At 42.7% G+C, this 16,264-nt stretch overlaps 1 protein-coding gene across 5 annotated transcripts in view; it reads right to left on the minus strand.

The window, feature by feature from the left end:
* Positions 1 to 16,264, minus strand: part of pcca (propionyl-CoA carboxylase subunit alpha) — a 374,025-nt gene that overhangs the window by 99,239 nt on the left and 258,522 nt on the right. For all 5 annotated transcript variants that reach the window (XM_068034216.1, XM_068034214.1, XM_068034222.1 and 2 more), the window contains one exon: positions 5,497 to 5,550. In XM_068034216.1, coding sequence (XP_067890317.1) covers positions 5,497 to 5,550 — 54 coding nt within the window. The remainder of the gene's footprint in view (positions 1 to 5,496; positions 5,551 to 16,264) is intronic.

The raw sequence follows: 16,264 nt of genomic DNA on the forward strand, positions 1-16,264 counted from the left end.
ATGAGAATGTCAAGGAATGGTATGGAAAGTTGTTGTTCTGTCTCTAATTCCAAACTCATCTCATCTATCACGCATTGGCATACAAGACGTGTCAGGGAGGCTATGGAGATTTCTCAACACCACACCATCGCCCAAGACAGTGGCCTGCTCATCAGTGATACCTGGTTACCCCTACTCAAGAAACACATCACCACCGGCTCTGCAGCCAACATACCCCGACAAGAACAAAAGTAACGACTTACCACAAGACACAATAGTTGACCAATCAGCAGCAAGAACAATAGCATGTATCGATCTATCATGGAACATAATTAGCCGACCAATAGCAGCAAGGACAAGAACATGAAATGATCTATCAGCAGTAAAATCCCACCCATATACCCATTCTCCATCTCATATAAACCTACTGTTTCCTGATGTTATTATAACTTTCATTTATATAGCATCTTTGAAGAAGCACAACATCCCAAGGCATTTCAAAGGAGCTTTACCAAACAAAATTTGACACCTAAGGATAGGTGACCAAAGGCTTGGTCAAAGAAGTTGGTTTTAAGAAGCGGCTTAAAGGGTGAGGGAGAGGCAGAGGCGGAGGGGTTTAGTGAGGAAATTTCAGAGCTTAGGCTTCAGGCAGCTGAAGACAGGGCCGCCAATGGTGGAGCGATTAAATTTGGGGATGCACAAGAGGCCAATATTGGAGGAATGCAGAGATCTGCATGTTAATTATGGGGGGTGGGGGTACAACAACACAAACGTATTTATATAACGCCTTTAATGTAGTAAAACATCCCAAAGTGCTTCGCAAGAATGCTATCAAACAAAATTGGACACCAAGCCAAGTAAGGTGCTAACAGGACAGGTGTAGAGATTGGTTTAAGGAGTATCTTAAAGCGAGAGAGCAAGGTACAGATCCAAAGAAGTTTAGAAAGGAAATTCCAGAGTTTAGGGCCTAGGCAACTTAAGGCACAACAAGCAATGGTGAAGCACTGAAAAGGGGTACATAACAGACCAGAATTAGCAACATTAAAAGATTTCACAGCTTTGGATTTAGAAGCAAATTGATTTTATTGTGCCTGCAGAAGCTTATATCAGGATACACATAGAAAATGCAATCCTCTGGAAACAAAGCAGATAACACACTTGCTTTGGAAAACATAATAGTGGTTCTGGAATTCAATGTAGCCAATTGCTTCGAAAAAATGTTACTTACAGGGTGTTTATATAGCACCTTCCATAGAACGGTTACAGCACAGGAGGCAGCCTTTCGGCCCGTCTTGTCCCTGCCAGCACTCTGAAACAGCAACTCACCTAGTCCCACTACCCTGCTTTTCCCTGTAGCCCTGCAAATTTTTCTCTTCAGGTAATTATTCAGTTCTCTCTTGAAGGCCTCAACTGAATCTGCCTCCACACCCTCTCAGGCAGTGCATTTCAGATCCTAACCACTCAGTGCGTAAAAAAGTTTTTCCTCATGTCACTGTTGCCTTTTACGAACATACGAATTTGGAGAAGGAGTCGGCCACTCGACCCCTCGAGCCTGCTCTGCCATTCAATAGGTTCATGGCTGAACATATTACTCCACATTTCCACCTACCCCCAATAACCTTCCACCCACTTGCTTATCAAGAATCTATCTACCTCTGCCTTAAAAATATTCAAAGACTCTGCTTCCACCGCCTTTTGAGGAAGAGAATTCCAAAGACTCACAACAGTGCTTCACAGGAGAGATTAGCAAACAAAATTCAACACCAAGCTACCAAAAGAGATATCAAGACAGGTAACCAAAAGCTGGTCAAAGAGGTAGGTTTTAAGAACATAAGAACTAGGAGCAGGAGTAAGCAATTCAGCCCCTCGAGCCTGCTCCACCATTCAATATGATCATGGCTGATCTCATCTCGGCCTCAACTCTACCTTCCTTCCTGTTCTCCATAACCCTTCAACCCATTGCTAATTAAAAATCTGTCTATCTCCTCCTTAAATTTACTCAATGCCTCGGCATTCACCGTACTCTGGGGTAGTGAATTCCACAGACTCACGACCCTTTGAGAGAAGTAATTTCTCCTCATCTCTGCTTTAAATCTGCTTATCCAAAACTATGACCTCTTGTTCTAGATTGCCCCACCAGAGGAAACATCCTCTCTACGTCTACTTTGTCAATCCCCTTAATCATCTTATATACCTCAATTAGATCTCCTCTCATTCTTCTAAATTCTAGAGAGTAAAGGCCTACACTGCTCAAAATCTCTTCATAAGACAAGCCCCTCATCCCTGGAATCAGTCTAGTGAACCTCCTCTGAACTGTCTCCAATGCAACTACATCCCTCCTCAAGTAAGGGGATCAAAACTGTACGCAATACTCCAGGTGCAGTCTCACTAATGCCTTGCACAGTTGCAGCAACACTTCCCTACTTTTATACTCTATTCCCTTAGCAATAAATGCCAAAATTCCATTTGCCTTCCTTATTACCTGCTGCACCTCCATACTAGTTTTATGCGAATCATGCAACTCCTGTGTAACATTAGAGTAATGTGTGAGTGGGGAGGAAACAACAGGTGCAAAAATTGCCACTGGCTTTACACTGTCAGCATCAGGCTGAAGAACTTGCACTTGAAGCGGTGTACCTTTTCTCAAAACTGAATTCAGTGGCAGTTTAAAGCTTCAAAGGTCTCGTCTGAGATTTTGATAGTGCTTTAAAGTATGGAAGAACAGACATCAGTGAAACCTAAAGGAGGGAACAGGCAATTTGAAGTGATGAGCAAAGATGACCACAGATTTCACTGACTGTGAGATACTCCTGGATGAAATGCAGCAGTGGAGAGAAGCACTGCTGGGTGATCATGGGAGGAAGCATCAGAAAAACTGTCTTGACAACCTTATGGAGAGGGGGTGGCTATAGCATCTCCCTGACCCCTAGAATTGTAGCTAAAATGACCTGACAAAAGCATACATAAGAGCATAAGAAATAGGAGCAGGAGTAGGCCATTTGGACTGAGGAGCCTGCTCCGCCATTCACAAAGACCATGGCTGATCTGATCATGGCCTGAACTCCACTTGCTTGCCCTTCCCACTGATAACCCTTGACTCCCTTGTAGATCAGAAATCTGTCTAGCTCAACCTTGAATATATTCAATGACCCAGCCTCCACTCCTCTCTGGGGAAGAGAATTCCAAAGATTAATGACCGTCAGGGAAGAAATTCCTCCTCATCTCTGTCTTAAATGGGAGACCCTTTATTTTGAAACTGTGCCTCCTAGTTCTAGATTCCCTCATGAGGGGAAACATCCTCTCAGTATCTATTCTGTCAAGCCCCCTTAGAATCTTGTATGTTTCAGTAAGATCACCTCTCATTCTTCTAAACTCCAATGAGTATAGGCCCAACCTGCTCAACCTTTCCTCATAAAACAAATCCTTCATCCCAGGAATCAACCTAGTGAAACTTCTCTGAACTACCTCCAATGCAAATATATCCCTCCTTAAATAAGGAGACTAAAATTGTACGCAGTCCTCTAGGTGTGGTCGCACCAACACCCTGTACAGTTGCAGCAAAACTTTCCTGCTTTTATACTTCATCCCCCTTGCAATAAAGGCCAACATTCCACTTGCCTTCCTAATTATTTGCTGTACCTGCATGCTAATGAGGTACCAGACTAGACAGGGTCCCTTCTCTTTCTTGAGCACTAACACACCAGTAACCCTATCGTACAACTTCCTGGATAGTTCCTCAAATGATCGTATTGTTTGTTGGCACTGACTTAGGGACATAGAAACAGGGGAAGGCCATTCAGCCCCTCCTACAAGATGTGATACCTTGTGTATCACAATATAGACACTCTCCAAGCTACCCAAAACCATGTGATCTCCTGGGAGAGGTGAGAAACCAGAAAAAAACCCAGGCTAATTTGGAGAAGAAAAATCTGGGAAATTCCTCTCTAATGTGTCTCGGCGATAGAAACTAGTCCAGAAGATCTCTCTGGCTCCGAGTTCCCTGCAGTATCTACCTTTTGTAACAAGAGATATCTGCCCCACTATTCGCTGGGAATGTTCCGCCATTCAATTAGATCATGGCTGATCTGTACCTCAATTCCATTCACCCACCTTGGTTCCATAACCCTTAATACCCTTACGTAACAAAAATCTAGCAATCTCAGTCCTGAAAATTTCAATTGACTCCCACAATCCACAGCCTTGTGGAGAGCGAGTTCCAGATTTCCAGTTCCATTTGTGCGAAAACATGCTTCCTGATCCCAGTCCTAAATTGTCTTGTTCTAATTTTTTAAATATGCCCCCGCATTCTGCATTCCCCAGCAGAAGAAACAGTTTCTCCCCTGTAATGAAAGCAATACACTGCGGATGCTGGAAATCTGAAATAAAAACAGAAAGTGCTGGAAATACTCAGCAGGTCAGGTAGCATCTGTGGAGAGAGAAGCAGAGTTAACATTTCAGATCAGTGACCTTTCATCAGAAATTTTAGTTTCTTCCCTGTTGTTGTTTCTCTGTTTCTATCATATTGAATCACTTTATCATTTTATATTCAGTTAGATCACCCTTTCAAATTCCAAGTTAAAGGGAATACAAACCAAGTTTATGCAACCTGGCCTCATAATTTAACCCTTTAAATCTTGGAACCATTTTAGTGAATTTGTGTTGTACTCCCTCTAAGACCTATATATTTTTCATGAAGTAAGGTGCCTAAAACTGAAAACTCTACTCCAGATTTGATCTGACCAAGAGTCAGCACAACTGAAGCATAACTTCCTCCCCTTTTGAATTGCAACAACTTTGAGATAAAGGCCAAAATTCCATTCACCTTTTGATTACTTTTTGCATCTGTATACAGGGACACCCAAATCCTTTTGTTCCTCCACAGCTCCTCGTCTCTCACCATTAAGAAACTATTCAAATTTGTCTTTTTCAGATCCTCAACTTCCAACAATAATCTCCATCTGCCATCGTCTGTCTACTTCCTTGGTAACTTCCTACTTACTGTGCCTCCTAACTTAGTGTCATCTGCAAATATGAATATACAACTCTTTATTCCTTCACCCAAATCACTAATATATATGCTGAAAAGCAGAGCCCCCCTGTACATTCTTGGGGAACACCACTTGTCCCATCCCACCAATCAGAGAATTCTTTACTCCTACACTTTGTCTATTACCTCCTAACCAACCATGCCACAAGGTTAGCTCCAATTCCAAGCACCCTAATTTCTGCTATTAATCTCTTCAGAGGAACCTTATCAAATGCCATATGGGCAACATCTGCAGACATCCCCCAATCCACTAAAACACAACACAGCCCAAGAATAAAGCTTGGGGCCTTCAGGTCTATGTGGCTTTGTAACACAACATATGGTGCATTTGCCAACATATTCCAAACCCACTGGACCATTGGCTACAAGCTCTTATGAATGGAGATAGTATGTACAGCATCATTTACCAGCAAAGCTGCATTTATTATACAACACTGCTGAAAACACTTAAGAGCTGAACGACAGCTTACCACAGTGCCAAGGTACTGAATTTTCATATTTCCAGCTGCATCTCGGGAAAGGCACTGAAAAAATAATAATAATTTGTCACAATATGCAATCCCAGAGGGTTAAAATCAATTACTGTTCAGCAAGCCAATTATGCAATAATGTTTTGATCTGCACAGAAATAACCTTCATATATGAAACCGAACTCTCTTCTTGTCACAACATGTTGTAACAAGACTATTTTGTTAAATATATACACAAGAAAACAATATTAATTATTAATACATCAAATGATAAAAAATCCAGTGCAGAGAGGTGTACAAAAATTGTCAGGAAGTTAAGCTTTATCCCACTGAATAAGTAATTTTAAGAGAAAACAATCCACAGCTAAGCTATTATTTGTTAACACAGATAAATTGGTTTAACATCATAGAGGTACATCTGTATAACCTGTAAAAAGCAATTCAGGTAGTTATAAAATGGTATCTACTGAAGAAACAGAATTTTGACTCTCACTTTGCACACAGTGACAGAAAACCCAAATCTCAAAATGGTAAACATTCTCCACAATATTATGAATTCAATGAATCATACAACACAGAAAGAGGCCAATCAACCCATCATGCCTGTGCCAGCTCGTTGAAAGAGCTATCCAATTTGTCCCACTCCCCCTGTTCTCTCCCTATAGCCCTGTAATTTTTTACTTTTCAAGTGTTTATCCAATTGCTTTTTGAAAGTTACTATTGAATCTGCTTCCACTGCTCTTTCAGCGAGTGCATTCTAAATAACAACAGCTCACTTCGTTAAAACAAATTCTCAACTCCCCCTCTGGTTCTTTTGTCACTTATCTTAAATCTGTGTCCTCTGGTTACTGACCCTCCTGCCACTCACAACAGTGTTGTTGGCATCCTTCCATTTACGAAAGAGGATGGGCATGCAGCAAACAATCCATTTAGGTGGGGTGTCTTCTCTTGTTGCACCTTTGCTGATGGCTGTGAAGGCCAATCCTTGAGAGGCAGGTTCTGCCACAAGTGCTGCACATGAAGCTATTCATTGATGTTGAGAGTTGTTGTTTTTGACATTGCCGCCTGTTGCCAAGCTGCTGTAGCAACTGGTCATCGTGGTAGTGAACACAGTCCACAGGATGTGGCACTATTTCCCTCTTTCGCCAGCTAGTGACTCCCAAGTGCGATGGTTCACATTTAGGGCCTTCATGTCACGCTTACAAGCATCCTTCAAAGGGAGCTTTGGGCGCCCCACTCACAACAGTTTCTCCTTATTTACTCTATCAAAACACTTTATAGTTTTGAATGCCTCTATTAAATCGCCCCTTAACCTTCTCTGCTCTAAGGAGGACAATCACAGTGTTATTGGAAGTAATCCAATTTTCAGCAGTTCACCATAAAAGACTTGCAGTAAAGAAAGAACTTGCATTTATATAGTGTCCTTCATGATCTAAAGATGTCCCAAAGTGCACCACAGCCAATGAAATATTTTTGAAGCGCAGTCAATGTTGTAACATAGAAAAATGCAACTACCAATTTGTGCACAGCAAGGTCCCACAAATAACAATGAGATCCATGATAAAACAACCCACGTCTTATTGACATTGATTGAGGGATAAATATTGGCCAGGACACCAGGAAGAACATCCCTGCTTGTCTTTCAATAGTGCTGTGGGATCTTTTACATCCACCTGACAGGGCAAATGGGGCCTTAATTTAACGTCTCATCCGAAAGACGGGATCTCTGAAAATATAACACTCCCTCAGGACTGCACTGAAGTGTCAGTCTAGATTACGTGCTCAGATCCCTGGAGTAACGACTGATCTAAGTACCTTGCATAGCAAGGTAAGATTCATTTGAGGAGAAATGTGGTTTTCAATTTGCAGCAGAACACACGATGCACAGCTTCATTCTCTCGTCATCTTCCATTGCAACAGATAATGTACAGGAAAGTTAGCATGCACAAAGGATGTTTGAACTGTCAGCAAGCTCTCCTATCAATTTTCCCCATCTTCCCTATGGAGAACCTCCTTATTTCCATTCAGCACCTTCCCACGGTGACACAGCTCAGGAAAGTGTGGGAAAATTGAAGCTGCACATGCCTCAGCATAATGTTCTCTCTTCTCACCCCCTACCCTTCAGATAATTGAAGCAGTAGATAGAGAGAAACTATTTCCTCTGGTGGTGGGAGGGGAGGAGTCTAGAACAAAGGGGCATAACCTTAAAATTAGAGCCAGGCCATTCAAGGGTGATGTCAAGAAGCACTTTGTCACAGCAAGCTTAGTGGAAATCTGGAACTCTCTCTGCCAAAAAGTTGTTGAGGCTGGGGTGGCTGAATTAAAAATGTCAAAACTCAGATTGACAGATTTTTGTGAGGCAAGGATTATTAAGGGTTACAGAACCAAGGCGGGTAGATGGAGTTAAGATACAGATCAGCCATGATCCAACTGAATGGCAGAACAGGCTCAAGGGGCTGAATGGCCTCCTGATCTTACCTGAGTGTTATCAAGACTCCCAAGGTCACTTCCACCTTGCCCAGAGCATTGACAGGGTTCAAGCAACTGCCCCAGTAGAATGGCAAAGTTCAAAGGCAGTTTCACATAGTGGAGTGGGTTCAATCATCTGTAGTTCTGGTCACCACACTTTAGGAAGGATGTGAAGGTCCTTGAGAGGGTGCAGAGGAGATTTATCAGAATAGTTCCAGCAATGAGGGAATTTAGCTAATTTGGACAGGCTGGGGGGTTTTTTCATTCGTTTTGTGGGATGTGGGTGTCGCTGGCTCAGCCAGCATTTGTTGCCCATCCCTAATTGCCCAAGGAGGTGGTGGTGAGCGGTCTTCTTGAACTGCTGCAGTTCATATGGTGCGGGTACACCCACAGTGCTGTTAGGGAGGGAGTTCCAGGATTTAGATTCAGCAACAGTGAAGGAACAATGATATATTTCCAAGTCAGGATGGTGTGTGAGTTGGAGGAGAACTTGAAGGTGGTGGTGTTCCCACGTGCCTGCTGCCCTTGTCCTTCCAAGTGGTAGAGGTCATGGGCTTGGAAGATGCTGTTGAAGGAGGCGTGGTGAGTTGCTGTAGTGCATCTTATATATGGTACACACTGCTGCCACTGTGCGTCAGTGGTGGAGGGACTGAATGTTTAAGGTGGTGCATGGGGTGCCAATCAAGCAGGCTTCTTTGTCCTGGATGGTGTTGCGCCTCGAGTGTTGTTGGAGCTGCACTCATCCAGGCAAGTGCACAGTATTCTGTTATGACCAGGTGAGGACCGGGTCTAGGGCTCCCCTCTCAGCCTATTCCTGGTTTGGCCGTAACAGTGTTTAATTTTTAAAACTCTGCATTTTTAGCTTCCCCTCAAGTGAATCCTTGCTCACTGCTCACTAATTGTAATGGAAAAGAAATCAAACAGTCAGGTTTTCTTAGATTTAAATAAGAAAGGTGCAAGTTTATTAACCTTCAAACTCTAATTCTGTTAAAACTACTAAAAATATGCGACGCAACAACGCTAGCATGCATACACGATAAACACACACGCAAATAGAGACAGAGAAGGAGAAAGAATTAAAGAGGAGAGGTTTGAAGTAATATGTTCAGTTCCTCGTTTTGGGATTTGATGTAAAGCCTTTGATTGCAGTTAAGTCTTGCAGTTCTCGTTGAGGCCTAGTGCACACTTTCACTTATTTAGATGGTACCAGAAGGCTGCATAAGTCTTCTCTCTTGAGGCTGGAGTTACTTCTGTGGGTCCCTGGAACTTTGCATGAGAGAGAGAGATAAGTGCTCTCTTCAAGTTCAGTTGCAGTCTTTCCTCTAACTGTGTGGCACAATTCAAAAAACTCCAAGTTGGCCAGCAGGTTAGTCAAGTGACTACTTCCCAATTTGGAACAACCAGCCTGGCACGGTTTATGGATTTCCCCCCCAAGCTTGGTAGACACTCTCAGCGGGGTTGGGGGGAGGGGCGTTGGACTACTGGCCTTTTACACATTCAATGTCTCTTGATCAAAATCCATCTGGTTAATTGAATCAGGGAGCAGTTCCATTGTCTCTCTTATTCAACTGTCTTTTACAATGCAAATGTGCAGCCATGTTTTCAGCCACTGCTGTGGTCTCTTTAATCAAGTTATTTCAAATCCAGTAACAGTTCAAAATGTTCCAAATGGGAAATTAATATGTCCCATTTTTGGTAGGTGTGGTTTTCGTCACAATTTCATCACACTCCTGACTTGTGCCTTGTAGATGGTGGATAGGCTTTGGGGAGTCAGGAGGTGAGTTACTCACTGCAGAATTCACAGCCTCTGACCTGCTCTTGTAGCCATAGTATTTATGTGCTTGCTCCAGTTCAGTGTCTAGTCAATGATAACCCCCAGGATGTTGATGGTGGGGGATTCAGCGATGGTAATGCTGTTGAATGTCAAGGGGAGATGGTTAAATTCTCTCTTGTTGGAGACAGTCATTGCCTGGCACTTGTATGGTGTGCATGTTGCTTGCCACTTATCAGCCTAAGCCTGAATGGTGTTCAGGTCTTGCTGCATATGAACACGGACTGATTCAGTATCTGAGAATTGTTCGCCTTGGAGCAAAGGAGGTTGAGGGGAGATCATGACAGGTTTAGATAAGGTATACAAAGAAAAGTTGTTCCCATTAGCTGATTGTTTAAGAACTAGGGTATATAGATTTAAAGTTTTAGGCAAGAGGTACAGGAGGGATGTGAGGAAGATATTCTTTTAACACAGTAAGTGGTAATGACCTGGAACACTCTGCCTCTGAGGGTGGTGGAAGCAGAGAAAGTCAATGTGTTCAAAAGGAAACGGGATAAGCACTTGAGGGAAATAAACTTGCAGGGCTACCAGGATAGAGCTGGGGAGTGGGACTGACTGGATTGGTCTACAGAGATCTGACATGGACTTGATGGACTGAATGGCCTCTTTCTTTGCCATAAAGACTCTATGAGTATGACTTTGGCCAGGGCATTAACAACAGTCAACAGGAGCTGCAAAAGCACTGGGTAGGCAGCAAGGTGCGAGTGACAGCGAGAGCCACTGGTGGCTGGTTGATGAGCGTATACTGTCGTTTCTTAGCTCACCAGATGCGATCCTGTATTAACAAAAACTTTAGAGTAGGTAGTTCCCCTCCACTGCACTCTTGCATACCATTACAAGTTTATAAAAGCAGGGGAAATGAATACAATGCTGTATAATTTTATGCACACACATACATACACATTAAAACTCCCCACAAGGAAACAAATACATGAAACATGGGAGATTTGTTTTAATTCACAACTTGCAGACTACTTCAGCCGAGGAAGCAGGAGTAGGTACTATTTCCCACAACTCAATATAAACATCAAATTTTGGAAAGCACAGAAGAGAACAAAGTGGCGGTTTACTCACGATGCATTGCACACCGTGCCAACATAAATTAACAAAGTTTGGTAACTCAAGGAGTACACAACAGACTACACGGTCAAAATATTTTCATCCTCATTTTATTTTATAGTCAATTTTATAGACCATTTAAAAAGACTCCCTGAAGAACAAGATTCAGTGCAAAGCATTTCCTTCGTAAACATGAGCTTAATTAGCATGGTGCAGTAAAGTTGATATCCTAGGTTTTCTTGCAGTGATGTCCTTTAAACATTAACTATAAAATCCTGAAAGCTTATTATATCATGAGACTTGATGAGATCAAAAAATGCAGCCCCACATTATGGAAAAATGTTGCTTTGTTGGCCCATTTAAACTGCATTGAAAAGTTGGATCTTCCAATAAACCTTTTAAAAAGTGTCACCACCTCCTCAAAATATTCTGCATAGTTTCTTTGAAAAATCTGTTCAAATCTGATCAAGCCTTCTATGTAACATAACCTAGGTTGGTATGCTCAGGAATATAGAAGGTCAAGGGGTGATTTGATTGAGGTTCTTAGGATTTTGAAAGGAATTGATACAGCAGATGGGAGAGAAACATTTTCTGCTGGTGGGGGAGTCTAGGTCAAGGGGTGATAGCTTGAAAATCAGAGCATGTCTATTCAGGAGAGAAGTTGGGAAACACAGCATGCAAAAGTGTGGCAGAAGTGTGGAATTCTATCACACAAAAAGAAGTAGCTATTAGTTTAATTAATAATTTTAAATAGATCGATAGATTTTTGCTGGACAAAAATATAAAAGGATATTGAATTAAGATACAGATCAGCCATGATCTAACTGAATGGCAGAACAGGCTTGAGGGGCTGAATGCCTATTCCTGTTACTATGTCACAGTACCAACAACAACTTGCATTTATATAGAGCCTTCAAAGTAGAAAAAAATCAAAAGGCTCTTCAGAGGCGAAATCAAAAGGATATTTCCCCCACCTCCCCTCACCCCCCGACTGCAATTCCACATTATTTACTGTAGTGAAGGTGCCGTGATGGTGCATAGACATTTCCTAACTTCTGGTCCCGGTTGGGAGCAAAAGCACTGGGAAGAATAGGCAGGAGGTTATATTCAGAGAGTACCAGGAGATAGGAGTTAAATTAAAAACAGGAGCGAAAAGATTATAATCTCTGGATTACTACAGGAAAAGTGAAAACTAAAAAATGTAAAATAATTAAATCAGGAGAGAAATAAATGTTCAAGAAAAACAACATTAGAGCTGTAGGACAGGTTAGAGTGTGTGGCCCAAACAAGTGCTTTTTATACAAATGCATGGAGTTTATGGAGCAAATTGAATAAATTGCAGGAGCAAATTCAACTTGAAGGGTAGGACATGGTAGCCATCACTGAGATATGGCTGCAAGTCGGCCAGGACTGGGAACTGAATATACCAGGTTATAAGGTCTACACGATGGTCAGGGAAACTGGTAGATGGGGGGAGAAGTAGCCTTAATGATTAGGATGAAATCACACCCATGATAATAGTGATATAACAAGAGGTAATCAGGCATGTAAAGGCTTTATGGATAGAAATCTTTCTTTGGCCACCTTATCTCGAGAGACAATGGGTAAGTGCCTGGAGGTGGTCAGTGGTGTGTGGAGCAGCGCCTGGAGTGGCTATAAAGGCCAATTCTAGAGTGACAGACTCTTCCACAGGTGCTGCAGAGAAATTTGTTTGTTGGGGCTGTTGCACAGTTGGCTCTCCCCTTGCGCTTTTGTCTTTTTTCCTGCCAACTGCTAAGTCTCTTCCACTTGCCACACTTTAGACCCGCCTTTATGACTGCCCGCCAGCTCTGGCGAACGCTGGAAACTGACTCCCACAACTTGTGATCAATGTCACAGGACTTCATGTCGCGTTTGCAGACGTCTTTGAAGCGGAGACATGGACAGCCGGTGGGTCTGATACCAGTGGCGAGCTCGCTGTACAATGTGTCTTTGGGGATCCTGCCATCTTCCATGCGGTTCACATGGCCAAGCCATCTCAAGCGCCGCTGACTCAGTAGTGTGTATAAGCTGGGGATGTTGGCAGCCTCGAGGACTTCTGTGTTGGAAATACGGTCCTGCCACCTGATGCCAAGTATTCTCCGGAGGCAGCGAAGATGGGATGAATTGAGACGTCGCTCTTGGCTGACATACGTTGTCCAGGTCTCGCTGCCATAGAGCAAGGTACTGAGGACACAGGCTTGATATACTCTGACTTTTGTGTTCCATGTCAGTGCGCCATTTTCCCACACTCTCTTGGCCAGTCTGGACATAGCAGTGGATGCCTTTCCCATGCGCTTGTTGATTTTTGCATCTAGAGACAGGTTACTGGTGATAGTTGAGCCTAGGTAGGTGAACTCTTGAACCACTTCCAGAGCGTGGTCGCCAATATTGATGGATGGGAGCATTTCTGACGTCCTGCCCCATGATGTTCGTTTTCTTGAGGTTGATGGTTAGGCCAAATTCATTGCAGGCAGCCGCAAACCTGTCGATGAGACTCTGCAGGCACTCTTCAGTGTGAGATGTTAAAGCAGCATCATCAGCAAAGAGGAGTTCCCTGATGAGGACTTTCCGTACTTTGGACTTCGCTCTTAGACGGGCAAGGTTGAACAACCTGCCCCCTGATCTTGTGTGGAGGAAAATTCCTTCTTCAGAAGACTTGAACGCATTTCTATCTTTGGGATAGAAATAAGAAATATTTTAAAAGTAGTGGAAGGAGAGTTATTGATGCAACCCCCAGGTAGCAGCTGTTAAGTGGCATAAGTTATTAATGCAAAGACTAGACAAGCATGTAGTAAAGGTGGAGTGGTATTAATGGAGGGTTTTAACTTCTGTACAGATTGGGATAAGCAGGTAAGCTCTTGTCAGAAAGGTAGGGGAGAGAGAGAGCAGGACCAGCGAGCAGTGAAAAAGAGTGGCGGTGGGAAGAAGAGAGAGAGAGAGAGACCAGCACACAGTGTAAAAGAGCTATCCAGTCCAGGCCACTAGAGCGGACCGACCTTGTTCTGAGGAGAGAAAAAAAAGTGTGACATCACAGGAAAACAGGTAGTTGATTGGTTGGTGAGTTTTTTTAATCATTTATCTTTCAAAACTCATAATTTTACTAGTTGTAAGGTTTTATTTACTAATAGTAGTATAGCTTAACAAATTGGCTGGTGAATATTTCCAATTAATTAATTAAGTAAATAATGAATTAGTTATTTAGCGCCAACTGTGTAACAGCCCCGACAAACAAATTTTTCTGCAGCACCTGTGGAAGAGCCTGTCACTCTAGAATTGGCCTTTATAGCCACTCCAGGCGCGGCTCCACACACTACTGACCACCTCCAGGCGCTTACCCATTGTCTCTCGAGATAAAGTGGCCAAAGAAAGTTATTTAAAACACAATCAGAATGGCAGGGCAGGTAATGTGTTGCAGCTGCAGTATGTGGAACGCCAGTGTGATTCACGGCAAACATGTCTGCAGTAAGTGTCTACAGCTTAAGGAGCTTCGGCCCAGAGTCAATGAGCTGGAAGCCGAGCTACAGACTGCAACGCATAGCAAGGAGGGGGAAAGTTACCTGGACACTTTGGCACTGTGGTACAGGAAGCCATTCAAGTGGGGGGAGTAAATAGGAATGGAGTGGTACAATATAGTCAGGGGGATAGACACATTCACTGCAGCCAAGAGCGAGAGTCCAGAAGGCTGTGTTGCCTGCCTGGTGCCAGGGTTTGGGACATCTCCTCAGGGCTGGAGAGGAACTTGCAGTGGGAAGGGGAAGATCCAATTGTTGTGGCCCACATGGGTACCAATGACATAGATACAACTGGGAAAGAGGTTCTGCATAGGGAGTATGAGCAGCTAGAGGCTAAATTAAAAAGCAGAACCTCAAAGGTAATAAGTTACCTGAGCCACGAGAAAATTGGCGTAGATTAATAAGATTAGGCAGTTAAATGCATAGATCAAAGATTGGTGTGGGAGTAATGGGTTTAGATTCATGGGGCATTGGCACCAGTACTGGGGAAAGTGGGAGCTGTACCATTGGGACGGTCTTCACCTGAACCGTGCTGGGACCAGTGTTCTGGCGAGTATAACTAGGGCAGTAGAGAGGGCTTTAAACTAAATAGTGGGGGCAAGGGATCAAGTGAGGGAAGATATGATAATTTAAAGAGAGAGAAGGCAAGAGAGCAAGACAGCAATAAGGATAATGATAATCAGAGTGTGGCAGGAACAGACAGTGCGTACAAACTCAAGAGTGAGCCATCAGATTAGACTAGAGGTTGTGAACTAACAGAGTGGGTGAGTGTTCGGGAGAGGGGAGATTTAGAAATCCAAAGAAAAAGACCAACGCATCAGAACAGTATAACATTGAGGGTAAAGACAAGCAGAATGGGACAGGAAGGGACAGAGAGTTTAACAGAAATTATACATCAGCAAATAAAGTAATTGAAGGGAATAGAAGCAAAAAAAAAATGAAATTAAAGGTTCTATATCTGAATGCATGCAGCATCTGCAATAATATAGATGAACTAATGGCACAACGAGAGGTACATGATTTAGATCTAATTGCCATTACAGAGACATGGTTACATGGTGATCAAGGTTGGGAAATAAATATTCCAGGGTCCACAATATTTCGGAAAGGCAGACAGAATAGCAAAGGAGGTAGGTTAGCACAGATGGTAAAGGATGACATACGAACATTAGTGAGAAAGGATCTGACCTCAGAAGATCATGAAGTAGTCTCGGTATTGGTGGAAATAAGGAATAGCAAGAATCAGAAAACACTGGTGGGAGTAGTTTATCAGCTCCCTAACAGTAGTTGTACTGCTGGGCAGAGCATTAAACAAGAAATTATTGGAGCTTGTAACAAAGGCAATGTAATAATTGTGGGGGACTTTAATCTTCATATAGACGGGGACAATGAAATTGAAAGAGTGGTCTAGAAAATGATTTTGAAGTATGTTTTCAGGACAGTTTCTTGGAGCAATACATTGTGGAGCCAACTAGGGATAAAGCTTTCTTAGATCTAGTATTGTGTAATGAAGCAGGGTTAATAAACAATGTCATAGTAAAAGATCCAGTGGGAAACAGTGTTCATAATACCATTGAATTCCATGTTAAGTTTGAAAGTGACATACTCCAATCACAAACAAGAATCTTAAACTTAAATAAAGCCAATTACATAGGCATGAGGGGAGAACTGGAGAAGGTAAATCGGGTAAATAGACTTAAAGGTATGGTGGTAAATGGGCAGTGGGAAACCTTTAAAGAAACAATTCAAAATATTCAACAAAAATACATTCCACTGAAAAACAAAAACTCAGCCAGAAAGACCCATCTGTGGCTCAATCAGGAACTTAGGAATAGTATTAGATTAAAAGAAACGGCTTACAATGTTGCAAGAAAGA

The sequence above is a fragment of the Heterodontus francisci genome, chromosome 6 (genome assembly GCF_036365525.1).
Source record: "Heterodontus francisci isolate sHetFra1 chromosome 6, sHetFra1.hap1, whole genome shotgun sequence".
Classification (NCBI taxonomy): Eukaryota; Metazoa; Chordata; class Chondrichthyes; order Heterodontiformes; family Heterodontidae; genus Heterodontus; species Heterodontus francisci.